Source organism: Mesocricetus auratus, unplaced genomic scaffold (assembly GCF_017639785.1).
Source record: "Mesocricetus auratus isolate SY011 unplaced genomic scaffold, BCM_Maur_2.0 Super-Scaffold_100003, whole genome shotgun sequence".
Taxonomy (NCBI): Eukaryota; Metazoa; Chordata; class Mammalia; order Rodentia; family Cricetidae; genus Mesocricetus; species Mesocricetus auratus.
In genome coordinates this window covers 92054812-92069919 of record NW_024429188.1, presented here as the reverse complement: position 1 = coordinate 92069919, position 15108 = coordinate 92054812, and the positions used below count along the sequence as shown (strand labels likewise).

The following is a 15108-nucleotide window of genomic DNA, read 5'->3' as shown; positions in this document are numbered from 1 at the left end:
CATACATGTACACAAATGGACATGCATCCACATACGTTTGCACCCCCACAGGAACACACACACACTCATGTATACATATGCATACATGCAAGCAATAGCAATGAAAATAGAGGTCATGAATTTGAAGGAGAGTTGGAAGGATATATGGGATGGTTGGAGGGAGGAAAGGGAAGAGAGAATTTTGTATTATATTATAACCCTAAAACAAGATTTTAAAAAAGAACTATTGAAATAGGAAAAATAAAACTAAATAGTGCTCCAGTTCTTGTATTTAGAATCTAATATTCTCTGATATCTAAAAACTTACTTATCATGGTTTCCTTTGCCTTTTGCTCTGTCAATTCCTATGGTAATTATCATAGTTGTAAATGTATCATACCTTTCTTGTATCTTAACTTTTATATAGAGATACTAACAAAAGATCGATGTCTAATTGATTTTTCTTCTTTATTATTATATAAAGAATTTTAGAAGAAATGTTATAAAAACTTTTATTGATCTTATAGCTGCTTAAATAGTCACAGGAAAATAATAATGCATATAATGCAGTATAGACATTATGTTATATAAAACTTTATTGAAAATCTGCTGACATTTGAACAATTGCACTACTCTACCATATTTTCATTAATACCTGATGGATATGGCATACAATATGAACTATATGCTTAAATCTGATCCATTGTGCTGTAAAGGCATCAGAGGCTCTTTCATTTCAGGTAGTCAAATGAAACATTATTTTTTAGAAGTCTGTCCAAGTTTTTCCCGGAAAAAACCCTAAATGATACTGAAAACACTTAAAGTCTGAAACTGTCTTTTTGAGGTTGATACTCACTGAATTATGAAAGTTATCACTGTACATCATAATATAATACATATAATATACATAGAGAATATGTATCATATTATGATGTATGTCATAAAAATGACTAAACTCCAATGAAAGGATTCAACTTTTAAAAAGCATTTCTTTAAGGAAATAGCATGCTGAAGTCTTTACGTAAGAAATCTGTTTAATGAGAAATTCATTTTATAAACAATAAATTTAAGCAAAAGGATATAAATAGCAGCAATTTTGTTATCATTGGAAGAATAAACAGTTCATATTTTAAAAATGTATAGTCTAATAATCACATTATTTGGCTACAAGTACTTTTTTCCTTTGGATCAGCAGTTCTCAACCTTTGGGTTGAAACTCCTTTGGGGGTTGCATAGCAGATATCCTGCATATCAGAAATTTATATTAAAATTCATAACAGTAGCAAATTAAAGTTACAAAATAGCAATGAAATAATTTTGTGGTTGGGGGTGACCACAACATGAGGAAATCTATTAAAGGGTCACAGTGTTGGGAAGGTTGAGAACCACTGCTTTGGATGGAACTGTAGCCAAATCTCAGTGAAGCTTATCAAAGTGTGCTTCATCAAGTGTATAGCCTACCATTTCTCTATTACTATGTACCATGCATGTAGAACATATGATCTCATAGGAGCTACTCAATGGTAAATAAATCAAACGTGCTGACACTTATTTTATTTTTAAGAGGTGAAATGAATAAAATGATGTATTTTGAAGGCACATGAAGAAAATGAAAGAAGCCAGAAAAGTGGGACATGAAAAAACAGACTTTTCAAATTTCAGCAGTTTGATTTTCCTCCTGTGATACTGATTTTTCTTTCCAAAATTTTGTGCCTTCTATGATGGTTGAATTAATCTTGTGTGGTAGAGCGAATTTTTGTTAACATAGATGGTTAAGTGTCCAAGGTTTCAGAGGTATATATAACTCAGAGCTTTACCCCGCACCTTTTCCATTACTGAAGGCCTCCCGGTTCATACCTTTCAGAGAATATTGGATATTCAAGAAGCTGAAGTCCCCAATGGAAAAGAAGGAAAACAAAAAAGTGTGACAAGGGAGACGTTCTTCTGTTTGGAACCCATTAAGTAGGTCACCCACTAAAAGGCTATTTTGGTCTAAACATTTTGGAGGGCATGTAGTACACACAGAAGCATCACTGACCTGATTCTTCATTTTTAAGAGCTGAGAAAAATCAAAGGAAGGTTGTTTTTTTTCAGTGAGGGAGAGCATGGATCATTCGTGTTGCTCAGGAGAATGTTAGTTGAGGACCTACCCAGACTTCTAGATTTTCTGTGAGCCACCATCCATTAAAAGCAGTGCTGAACTTAACAAGGGAGCAGCTTTGTATTTCTAGCCTGTAGCACCAGAAGCTTCTCCTCCTCTCTATGTCTCCCACCTCTTCTCTTTTTTTTTTGTCTTCTTAATAGGGATAAATCTGACAAACTGCTAATATTTCATTTCCTATAAAGCAGTTCTCACAGGCAATGGCTGCTCACCATAATTTTCATCTCTGAAGCTCTTTTGGCTTCCAAGCATACTGGGCCTGGATTAGAATAGAAAGTTTGCCCTACATTTTTGTTCCTGGTAAGACAGGCACTTTATTATTAACTGGCAAAGGGAGACTTTTGAGGAAAATAGTAAACTTTTGCCACATTTCCATTTGGTCCTCTATCCCAAACATAGATTCCATCTAGCTTAGGGCAAATACATTAGTAATTTTAGTCTACAATTTCCATATTTGTGCTTAATAATGAAAACATCCTGGCCCATTGGGTTGTATGTTCCACTCTATCTTATTTACTTTTTAATTTGTTTATACTTTTAAAATAATTTTGTTCTTTGGGAATTACATACAATATATTCCAATCATGTTCTTTCCCCTTCCTCAGCTCCTCCCAGATCCTCTCCCACCTCCCTATCCACCCAGCTTCATGATCTTTCTCTCTCTTAAAACAAAAGCAAAAGAAAAGGTCCAGAAAAACGTATGGAATACAATTTGTATTGATCAACTACTCCTGGACATGGGGCATCCTGGAGTGTGGTTTATATACCCAGTGACACTCTGTTAGAGAAAACTGAATTCCTCTCCCAGCACGTATCAGTTGCAAATAGCTTCCTAGTTAGTTCCTAGTTAGGGGTGGGGCTTTGGGTCCAGTTCCTGCTCTGAGTGCTGGGATTTTGACTGACTTGAGTTTGTAAAGATCTTATCCATACTTACCTTGTTCTTTAAAAAATGTTCACACTTTTAAAATCAAGGACATTTCCTTATTATGACATTTAAAAATTACACAGTGTAAAAGGTACCATATAACATAATAAAAGAGAACAAGAAAGGATAACTTTAAGGGGATGAGGAAGGATTGATATCGGGCATGAATTATGAAAGAAGATATAGAGCTAATTGTTTTTTCTAATTCTAATTCCTACTTTGCGTCTTTCTAGTTTTGGTGGTAGATAAAAGCATAAAATATGCTTGATACTGAAAGTGTAAATTTTAATGTGATTCTTCACAGTTTCTGTTCCAAATGTCAATTCTAACTGACTAGAAGGTCATTGACCTGTATAGACTTTGGGTCTGGTCAATTTTGGTGTGTAATATTTTTGTTTATTTGTAAGATTTTCTATAATAAAGTTTATGAAATTAAAACACTTTAAACTATTATCTTTCTTTTCCACTAACCCAGAGGAATAATTTAGAAAAGCATAGACAATTTGAACCTGGTATATAGTATCTCTGCACATTCATCAACAATAGCTCATGCGCCCTAGAAAGGTTTGGGGAAGTATGTATTCCAGTAATAAGAAACAAAACTCCTACCTGTCAGCCTGCCTAATCTATTGTCTGTTCCCTACTGGGAAGAAGATATAAGAAAGGAAGGGGATTACTTTGAAACAACCAGTAATCTATTAAACAGAGGAGTAGAGTGGTGGATTTATCTGATATGTAGCATTAAATTGCAGAGACATTCAAATTAATCACGTGATGCATTTTTTTATCAGCTTAGAATTTTCTTTTCTTTTCATTTTTTTCCTGCAGCCACTAGGGAGGAAAATGGGATTAGACAGACTATGAAAACTGTTGGCATGTTAAGACTGTTGGCTACTTAATTTATTAGCAGATATGAGAACTGCCTCAGGATAATGCTTTAACATGCAGGCTGGGAGTGAACTAAATCTCAGACATACCTGTTCCAAAATTGTGTTAATCCTCTCGACTTCACAGTCAATCAAGTATCGTTTTTCCTGCCTTCTATCCATTTCTTCAATGATGCGTCTGAATTCCTGGATGTCCTTTATGTTTCCCACAGACCTTGCTGTCACTTGCCAGTTGTTTTGCACTGCTGCTTCCATAATTGCTTGCAGGATGGAAAACCCTGAAGGAAGGAAAAAGAACTATACTAATTTTTTTCCTTTTAAAAATATTTCTGTAGGTGTTAAGGATTCTACTGAGTTTTTATTTACAGTCCATTGGGTCTTTTCAAACTTGATTCACTGGAGAGAGCAGGTGAACTCACAGCTTCAAACCCAACTCTCTAGATAGTTGGCACCTCCATTTTGGTGTTTTGTTTTAAAGGAAAAAAGATGCAATCATTTGTGAGCACCATGGAAATAGGTGTTTATCAGGTCATTTTTGTTTTGATATGCATTATCAAAATATCTGTGGAATGAATGACAAGAATTTCTTGTGTCTGGCTGCAATTTTCTCTGTTGCAGTTGAAGCTCGTTTATTTCGTCTTTCACTTAAGAATTCTTCAGAATGACAGATTAAAAGAAACCCACAACAAAGAATTAGAAATAAATTTACTAGTGATAGAGCCTTATTAAAACAGGTTGAACCATGTACGGCTATGACTATTCAACAATATAAATTGTATCTCCCAGGTAATGTTACTTTGATTTTATGAAAGACAGTATATAGAACAGACTATTACTCTTTGATTACATAGGGAGTCTATAAAATATTCAGTAAAATTAATTTTGGGGAGTTCTTTCATTTTCCTGAATAAAATTTACCATGAGTTCCTGGTTTTATATTAGCTAATTTATATCCAACAACCAATAGCAACTAACATCCCAGACTCTGTGCAAAGAAAGGAAATATCAGATGCTTGAATTTAGGCTAATCTATTTGGAATTAAAGGCAGCTCATGCTTACGATGCCAGAATTTTGGAGGCAGAAGCAAGAGGGTTGCCAAAAGTTCAAGGCCAGCTTGAGGTATACAATGATATTCAGTCTCAAAATCCAAAACCAAACCAAACCAAACAGGCAAATAAAAAAGCAAGCAAGCAAGTAAGCAAACAAAACCCCAAGAGAAGTGTATCTAAAGAATGAAGCACAATGGCACAGGAATTTTATATATATATATATATATATATATATATATATATATATATATGTCACTTCTTCAATTCTATATCATATCTCCAGCTGTGCTTCCTGTATGAATTTATAATCCAAGTATAATCTCATCAAGAATAGACAGTGCTATTGGGGTATTATCAAAAAAAATCTCCCTACTCCCAATAGGAGTGGGTGATAGAGAAGATTTGGATATCCCAAATTATCTGTGACATAGTTCAGTCACCACAGAAGCAGAGGATGGAGGGAGATGGCAATGCCTTTTGAACACACTCCAAGTTCTCTGCTGTCTTGAGCCTACCCTGTGGTGTAAGCAGGCTGTGGTTTAGAGTCGTCCTCACTGTACCATAGAAAATGGTATTGACATTTGGAGAACATGCTTCAGGGAGATGGCAGCAGTGACTCAGCCGGTCATTATAACTCCTTTGTGTGCTGGGTGTATTCAGGAAGAAGATCACAAACGAGACCCAAGCACTTGGTAATTTCCAAATGAGCAATTTCAGCACAGGAGCTCAAAATTACAGATCAGAGTAAATTACCATTGCTTTAAATGTTAATTCTTACTCTTATAAAACCAACCACGCATATTTATTTCTCAGATTTACATTTTCATGTGGGTTTTAGATGTACTCTCTGCTTCAGTGGGAGTTGAGGGCACATAGTGGGCCAAGGCATGGGATTAAGAAGTAAGTATAGGAAGAAAGAGATTAAAGAATGTGGAAAACTTTCTTAAGCAGTGTATAATAAGGTCTCATTATTTTGAATACCACTAATTAAGAATTTATGAAAATTCAGTAAGGATTATGTTGAATTTTGTTTCTGGACTATTTATGAAGAAAATATTGGTTGAACAAAACTGATGAAATTACATAGGGAGTCTTTGATTTTCATGAAGTAAACTTTTTAAAAAGGCTCATTAGCAAAGCAAAAGTGTTCACATGCTCAGTAGAAAATCCAAATTCTTGTCATCTCTGCTTAATGGACCTTGTCTACAATTTGTGATGACACAGAGCAAGATTAATCTCTTTTCCATGTGACAATCTTCCCCATTTTTGAAAGCTGTTAACATGTCTTACTTTAACCTTCTCTTCCTCAGGTTAAAGGTGTCCCAAACCTTCAACAATTCCTTTGATGTAATGACAACCATTTTGCTTTCAGTTCTACTCTTTTTTATGGATAATTCTCAATGCTTCTAAGCACGCATTAATTTTACATAATAGCAGGTTTCATGCTGACACTTTCATACATGAATACAAAGCATTTTTATCATATTCATCTTCTATTATCCTATTTTGTCCTCCTTTCATTCCCACTATCTCCTTCCTCTTCTTAACTGGTTTCCCATCTATTTTCATGTGATCCATGACAGACTATGGACACCCCCCAGGGAGTGCCTCAACCTCCCTGGGGAAAGGAGTGGGGATTGAGGGAGGGGGAAAGGAGGGTGTGGGAGGGGGGAGGGAAAGGGACAGGAACCTAGGATTGACTTGTGAAGCAAACTTGTTTCTAATTTAAATTAAAAAACTTAAAAAATATGATCCATGAGTTTCCTTATTACAAGGATATGGGTAGGGATTATTTATAAGAGTGTGTCCTTCTTACTAGTGGCTACACTACTGAAGAAAATGTCTTTCCCACCTTCAGTAATGATTAATTGTCTCTCCACACTAGATACTATTACCTGCCTAGAAGTCCTTAGGGAGGGGTGGGTCTTATGGACCCTCGTATACTCATGACAGGATGTTGACTTTTCAATATGTTACTGATCTTGGTATTTCAGGTATCATCTGAACAATGAGTGTGGACGGCAATGGGATTATTGTTTATTTGGATATAGGTTATTTTAACAGGATAGAGCTTCTGGGAACAAGGTTCACGACCTTATGAATGCCAAACTAGCATTCTACCACTGACATACAGTCCCAGCTTGGGTTAGTAATATATTTAAATAGCCAAATTATATTAATTTGTGTGGAGATTGGACCCAACAATAGCCTGTTAGTTCTGATAAAGCTTTACCAACTTACTATGCAGAAATTAACATTCATAACATTCATTCCTTTCTAAACTACTTTTATCTTCTTTTCTTTTATTCCTCTTCCTGTACTGGTTCTTACCTATTTTGTTTTCACGTTCTTTCATATCTGGATGCTATCATTTACTCACAAAGTACTTTGTTTCCTACTTAGTGTAACTGCAAATTTGTCCCTTTACCAAACATACTCTGCTAGCTGTGGACCTTTCTGGGTGTCTCTCCTCTTCCCATAAAGCTTCCTTTAATGTCTTCTCAGTAATTTCCCCAAACATGACTTGTTTTGAATTCAAGATAAATAAATAACAAGCAATTTTGAAAAAAACAGTTTGAATAACTATTCACAGATGTTTTTAAAATGCAAAACACAATGGATTAAGTACATTATAGTATACACACAGAGAGAGAGAATGTTGTGCTAAAGTTTAATAGTCAACACTGTATATTTACTAACAAGGAATCATTTCCACTATATATAATATACTATGTAATGTAGAATGGAAACACCTAACAACTTAGTATCTATAATGTAATTTTATTTTATTTATTTTTCTTGCTAGAAAGGCTCATGATTGTGAAAAAATCCTCAAGAACTACTAGTGTTTTCTCAGAGACTCGGGATTATGAAGACATTCCACATTCACTGTCATTTGGTTATATAATGTTCTGCTCTTTTACAAGAAGAAGGTATTGTTCTCTGCAAGGATAAAATGCATAAGGTTTTAACAATCCAGTTCATGATGTTTTCTCAGACTATAAGCTGCTAGAATATTCAGATGACAGGCCAACACTCTGCAATGTGCTTCCTCTTAATAAGCAACAGTTTTTACAGATATTTTCAAACTTCTGTTCTTTGAACCGTGGGAATGTGTTTCCTAATCAAAACTTAAGCAGAATAAGCACACTGATTTTTTATATGTGTCTGTTATCCAGTTGACTGTAAGAATTACATTCTTCTGAGAAAGTCACAACTGTGGCTTAGCACAGCAGTGCCATTTTCCACAGAGTTTCCCTGTGTCTGCTTGAGCATGGGGCTGTTGCTTTCTAGAACTCTGGGGGAATGGTCAACTCAGTTCAGTATATGTCAGCGAGCAATCCAAGCAGATCTTTTTATTTGTTTTCATACCCAATTTATCATAGTTTCACTGACTCTGTTACAGCTGACCAAAGCATAAATAGAAGCGTGAGGGAAAAAGAAATGTTTGACTTGGCAGAGCACAACCAGGTGCTAGTGTTTGTAGGAGGTGAGGTTTGCAACAAAGCCCTGGCTTTGTAAAAATAAAGCCTGCTGTTTTAGCAGCTTCAGGATTGTCATCTACTCTGCATGAGTTTTCACACGCCCAGCTTTCCAAGTCTCAGAGCTACTTTGATTTGAGTAGCACATTATCTCATCTGGATTCCAGACCACCATTGCTGTTCATGCCCTTACTCGTCCACATTTTAAATGGTAGGAGTTGCCATATAGATGAACTGACTGATTGTGAGCTTACCCCTTGCATTTGATCAAAGCAACATGGGAGGATGATGGTAAGGGAAGGGCAGGGCAATTAGTCATGAGGACCTGGGTCATACCGTTGAATTCTAGTGCATCGCTTGTTGGGCTGCTATTGGCAAACAAGGAAGACTATTTTGGTTAAAGGCAGTGCTGTGCTGTACAACTAGGTCATCCTTCTTTACCAAAGGGCTTACTACTTCTGCTGATGGGAAAGTCCCTGGTGGAAGAGAGATGCCTGATTTAAGATTACATCTCCTCCCCAGGGCATCCTGCATCCAGTGACTGGTAGCAGCAAAGTTATAAAAGCACAATAACTCCAAACTCCCAGTAGTATAGCTAATGGACCACCCCAACTTCAGAGCTCTAATGCCTTGCCATGGGTGAGTCACAGCTCTTATTTTATTAGATAACTTCATGCTTATCTTCTCTGCGCAAGTGGTGCCAACTAGTAGATTCACCAAGAACCTTTTGGCATGTAAACAGCTGCTCTAGAGTACTCAGTACATGGTCATGAGTTTGACCTCATATAAGGGATGGTGGCAGATACAAAAATCTCTCAAAACTACATTGTCAAAATCAGTTTCCCAGGGAGAAAGGGCCAGAAATATTTTCACTGTTTAAACAAAATATAAAAATACTTTGTGTTGAATAAATATAGTAGTTTCTCTGCAAAGAAACTGGAATAATCAACAGAATTTTGGCGTATGGAAATTGGTAATGAAGACATCAAAAAAACACACCAAAGATGAACTTCTCTTTTGCTTTGTATCTTCCAGTAGGGGCTATCACCACCTGTTCTTACTCAGACCTTGTACTCAGAGCGACACTTGTATGTACTTATGACATGGTCTCTAACTGTGTCCCAAATGACAGATTCTGGTATTTATAATAGTGTTCACAGAAGTATCAATTGGCATTTATAAACATTTGTGCCTGGTAGGGTTTCTTAGAGGGTTTGTAACAAAAATTACAAACATATCTAATGGAAAGCTCTGCTTGCTTTTCATTACTACCTCTTCTGCCTCCTGGAATCTCATGTAGCATAGGCTGGCTTTGAACTTATTACATAGCCAAGGCTGACCTTGCAATTTCCAGTGCTATGAGTATAGGCATGCATGATTGTATCTGGCAACATTCCTCTTTTCCCCTTCCTTCCTTCCTTCCTTCCTTCCTTCCTTCCTTCCTTCTTTCCTTCCTTCCTTATTTCCTTCCTTTTTTCCTTCCCTCCTACCTTCATTCCCTCCCTCCTTCCTTCTTTTCTTATTTATCATTTTTAGGTTCAAACTTAGTCCTTTAACATGAATTATTTCATCTTCTTTTAAATTTTTTCATAATGTTAATGTCTTCATTGCATCTATAATATATGTAATGTCTATTTTAACTTAGTTTATTGTACTTCTATTGTTGCTTCTAATACATTTTGATAAGCAAGTGTCTAGCATATTTATGAAGTTGGTATTCTTGTTCATTCAGATGGAACTAGTCAAATGAAAACTGCTCTTCTATTCTTATGTTTGTGCTCACCTGGGCTGCAAAGCCAACCTTATATTCTCTATTTCTTAAACTTCTTTAATCTTCATAGACTGTAAAATAAATTTATCTTGTATGCATCTTATATGCTGTGGCAAAAATAAGGACTTGGATGAGCTTGATATAGAATATGAAGGGGGTGCTTGCTCCCCCTACACCCTCTGGTTGGGGTGAGTCAGGGTTCTGTCTAGCCCCAACTCCCCCTATCCACTGCTTGTAAATTCCTGGGACTTCTCTGTGTTTAGTAGACCTGCCCTGGTAGCCTTGACTATCCAGAGTCTGCCCACATCACAGTTTTGGCCCCCTACACCCTCAGCTTGTTCTTGAGCTTGAGTCTTGGCCCTCCTATGCCCTCTGTGTGAGGAGAACACCAGGAGAGGCTGGACCATCCAGATATAAGAGGAGAGGGAGAGACCCCATCTGCACCAACTAGAAGAAGGGATGGGAAGACAACAGTATAAGAACACATACAACAGCAGAAAGACCAATATGACACCACCAGAATCTAGGGACTCTACACCAGCAAGACCTGAACATCCCAACACAGATGAAGCAGAAGAGAAGGACCTTAAAAACAACTTTATGAAGATGTTAGAGAACCTCAAAGAGGAAATGGCAATATCTCTTAAAGAAAAGGAAGAAAAAACAAATAAAAATACATTAAATGGAGGAACAAAACAAAATATTCAAGAAATAAACAAATCTCTTAAAGAAAGAAAGGAAATCCAAGGAAAAAACGACGAAACAAGTGAAGGAAACAATTCAAACAGTTCAAGGCTTGAAAGTTGAAATAGAAACAATAAAGACAACACATGAGGGAATGTTGGAAATACAAAAGCTAGGTAAACAATCTAAACTACAGATGTAAGTATCACCGATAGAATACAAGAGATGGAAGAGAGAATCTCAGGAGCTGAAGACTCACTAGAAGAAAAAGAGTCATCGACCAAAGAAAATCTTAAGTCCAACAAATCCCTAACACAAAATATCCAGGAAATATGGGACACTGTGAAAAGACTAATCTTAAAAATAATAGGTATAGAAGAAGGTAAAGAAATATAGCTCAAGGGTACAGAAAACATATTCAACAAAATCATAGAAGAAAACTTTCCCAACCTTAAGAAAGACATGCCAATGAAGGTACAAGAAGTTTACAGAACACCAAATAGAGTGGACCACAAAAAGAAGTTTCCTAGCCACATAATAATCAAGACCTAAAAATACAGAATAAAGACAGAATATTAAGATCAGCTAAGGAAAAAGTTCAAGTAATATATAAAGGCAAACCTATCAGAATTACACCTGACTTCTCCATGGAAACTCTGAAAGCCTGAAGGTCCTGGATAGATATTCTACCAACACTAAGAGACCATGGATGCAGCCCAGACTACTATACCCAGCAAAGCTTTCAATCACTATAGATGGAGAAAACAAGATATTCCATGACAAAACCAGATTTAAACAATACATATCAATTAATACAGCTCTACAGAAAGTACTGGAAGGAAAACTCCAACCCAAAGTAGTTAACTACACTCACAAAAACATAGGCAATAGATAATCCCACTTTACCAAACACCAAAAGAAAAAAAAGGGGGGGATCCACACACAATACCAAAACCACCACCAAACCCAAAACAAACAAGAATTAACAATCAATGGTTATTAATATCCATCAATATAAGAAACACACTTCAACTTCAAAGATAGATGTTTCCTCAGAATAAAGGATTGGGGAAATTATTTCCAATCAAATAGACCCAAGAAGCAAGCTGGTGTAGCAATCTTAATATCTAACAATTTAGACTTCAAACAAAAATCAATCAAAAGAAATGATGAAGGTCCCTTCCTATTCATCACAGGAAAAGTCCATCAAGATAAAGTCTCAATTCTGAACATCTATGCCCCAAATAAAAAGGCACCCACATTTGTAAAAGAAACATTATTAAAACTTAAATCACAAATAAAACCCCACACACTTATAGTGGGAGACTTCAACACCCCACTGTTACCACTAGACAGGACTACCAGACAGAAACTTAACAAAGAAACAAAGGAACTAACTGAAGTTAGGGTTAAATTGGATTTAACAGATAACTTCATGAACATAACTCCATTAGCACAGACACTGAGATAGACAATTAATTAAATGGGACCTCCTGAAATTGAGAACTTTCTGTAAGGCAAAGGACATAGTAAACGAGACAAAATGGCAGCCCACAGGATGGGAAAAGATCTTCACCAATCCCACATCTGACAGAGGGCTGATTTGCAAAATATACAAAGGACTCAAGAAGGAAGACTCCAAAACACTAACCAATTCAATTAAACAGTGGGGTTCAGAACTAAATAGAGAATTCTCAATAGAGGAAACTAAAATGACTGAAAGACACTTAAGAGCTCAGCATCCTTAGCCATCAGGGAAATGCAAATCAAAACAACTCTGTGGTACCATCTTGCTCCTTTCAGAATGACTAAAATAAAAAGCATCAATGGCAGTCTGTGCTAGAAAGGATGTGGAGAAAGGGAAACATTCCTCCATTGCTGGTGGAAGTGTAAACTTGTGCGGCCACATTGGAAATCTGTATGTCAGTTTCTCAGGAAGTTGAGAATCAGTCTACCTCATGATCTAGCAATTCCACTCTCAGGCACAGCCACATTCATACAGCCAGGACATATTTTCAACTATGTTCACAGAAGCATTGGTTGTAACAGCCTGAACCTGGAAACAACCTAGATGCCCCTCAACTGAAGAGTGGATGGACAAAATGTGGTACATTTACACAATGGAGTATTACTCAATGGAAAAAACAATTGAATCTTAAAATTCACAGGCAAATGGATGGAACTGGAAGAAACCATCCTAGGTGAGGTAACCAATCACAGAAAGACAAGCATGTTATGTCCTCACTCATATATGGATATTAGATATAGAGCAAAAGACTACTAGCCTACAATTCACATCACAAGAGAAACTAGGAAACAAGGAGGTCCCTAAGAGAAAAATACATGGTCCCCTGAAGAAGGGGAAAAGGACAAGAACTCCTAAGCAAATTCAGATCACGGGAGGGGGGAGAGTAGAGGGAGGTAGGAGAAAGAATAGGGGAGAAAAGGAGGGGAGAGGAGAACAAGAGGGATCAGAAAGACTAAGGCAGAGGAGGGACAGAGGAGATCAAGAAAAGAGATGCCTTAATAGGAAGAGCCAGTATAGGTTTAAAGAAAAATCTGGCACTAGGAAATGTCCAGAGATCTACAAGTATGACCCCAACTAAGAATCTAGGCAGTAGTGGAAAGGCTGCCTTTGATTTCCTTCTCCTTCAATGATATTGATAACTACCTTATATGCCATCCTAGAGCCTTCATCCAGTAGCTGATGGAAGCAGAAGCAGACACCCACAGCTAAACACTGAGCCATATTCCTGGAATCCAGTTGTTGAGAGGGAGAAGGGATGAACAAAGTAGTCAAGACCATGCTGGAGAAACTTACAGAACCAGCTGTCCTGACCAAGTAAGAGCAGAGCGACTCTAGTCGTAAAGCTGTGGATCCAACATTGGACTGAACCAAACCCTCTGAATGTGCTTTCCAGTTAGGAGGCCTGGGCAGTCTATGGGATCTCTAACAGTGGAACCAGTGTATGTTCCTAGTGCACAAATGGACTTCAGGAGCCCATTCCCTATGGAGGGATACTATGTCAGCCCAGATACACGAAGGAGGGCCTAGGCCCTCCCCCAAATGATATGACAGACTTTGGTGACCCCCAATGGAAGGCCTCATCATCCTTGGGGAGCTGTTGGTGGGTGGGTTGGGGGGTTTGTATGGGTTATGGGAGGATGGGAGGGAGAGGGAACTGGGGATTGATATGTAAAATGATTGTTTCTAAGTAAAAAAGAAAAGAAAGGATATGAAGGATGTTTCAGAGGTAGGAGTGAACAGTAAAATATATAGGCGGAGTAAAGAGAGGTGATGCGAAGCCCAGTCACCTTTTTGTGTTACATTTTGCTGTGTCTAGGAACCCTGATGTATAAAAATCTGAACTCAGAACCAATTACAATATAATTATTCATATTACAAAATGTACTTCTCCTTATAAATAACTCATAATCAGTGTCCCACAGCACAAATGAGCCCATATTTTACAGTTTTGTTGTTGTTACTGTTTGTTTTCACTTTATTTGAACAGTTTTGTATCATAAAATCAATAGTTATTATCTAAACTTGAGATATTAATATACTAAGTGTTCAGTATGTGAGGAGCTTTAGAAAGGATGATCATAAACCCTCTCTGTTTGCATATGGATGCCAATCTGTGAATTTATGGAATATGGTAAAAACAAATATTCATTCACACCCAGCCCAATTTACCCATGGCAAATTAAGATTTCCCTAGAGCCTTTGTTCTTCATAGCTGTGTTTGTTTAAGTCATTCTTCAATTAAGAACTGACCCTCTGAAAATCTTCTCTTCCTTATGGCTGCATCATTAGGATGTCTCTCAGCTTATTTGTGAAATCAATGAGCATAAGGTGTTCTCAAATTTTGTGTCCTTTAACTCTTCCCTAAAAATATTTCTTTCAATTTGAAGCATGCTCTTGACTTGTATTAGACTGTCCAATGCTTCTAATTTTGAAGCCCACTCCCTGGAGAATTCAGATTTCTCAAACTTGGAATTAAAAGTCTTAAAGAATCAAGTTTTAACTGTGAATGTATAGACAACAATAATTGATAAGGTATTGTTTGGCAACTTAAGTTATTCCAGTTACTATCGTATCTTACCAAAGGAGGCAACTGCTTCTTGTCAAGTTTAAGGGTAGTTCTGAAGCTGGCAGTGCATATAAT

The 15108-nt window shown here is 36.9% G+C and overlaps 1 protein-coding gene across 7 annotated transcripts in view; it reads right to left on the bottom strand.

Moving 5' to 3' along the window:
- Window positions 1-15108, bottom strand: part of Gria3 (glutamate ionotropic receptor AMPA type subunit 3) — a 271976-nt gene that overhangs the window by 135096 nt on the left and 121772 nt on the right. For all 7 annotated transcript variants that reach the window (XR_005876856.1, XM_021231035.2, XM_013118241.3 and 4 more), the window contains one exon: window positions 4043-4230. Coding sequence is in view for 6 of the 7 variants with exons in the window: in XM_021231035.2 (XP_021086694.1) it covers window positions 4043-4230 (188 nt within the window). In the remaining variant the exon portion in view is untranslated. The remainder of the gene's footprint in view (window positions 1-4042; window positions 4231-15108) is intronic.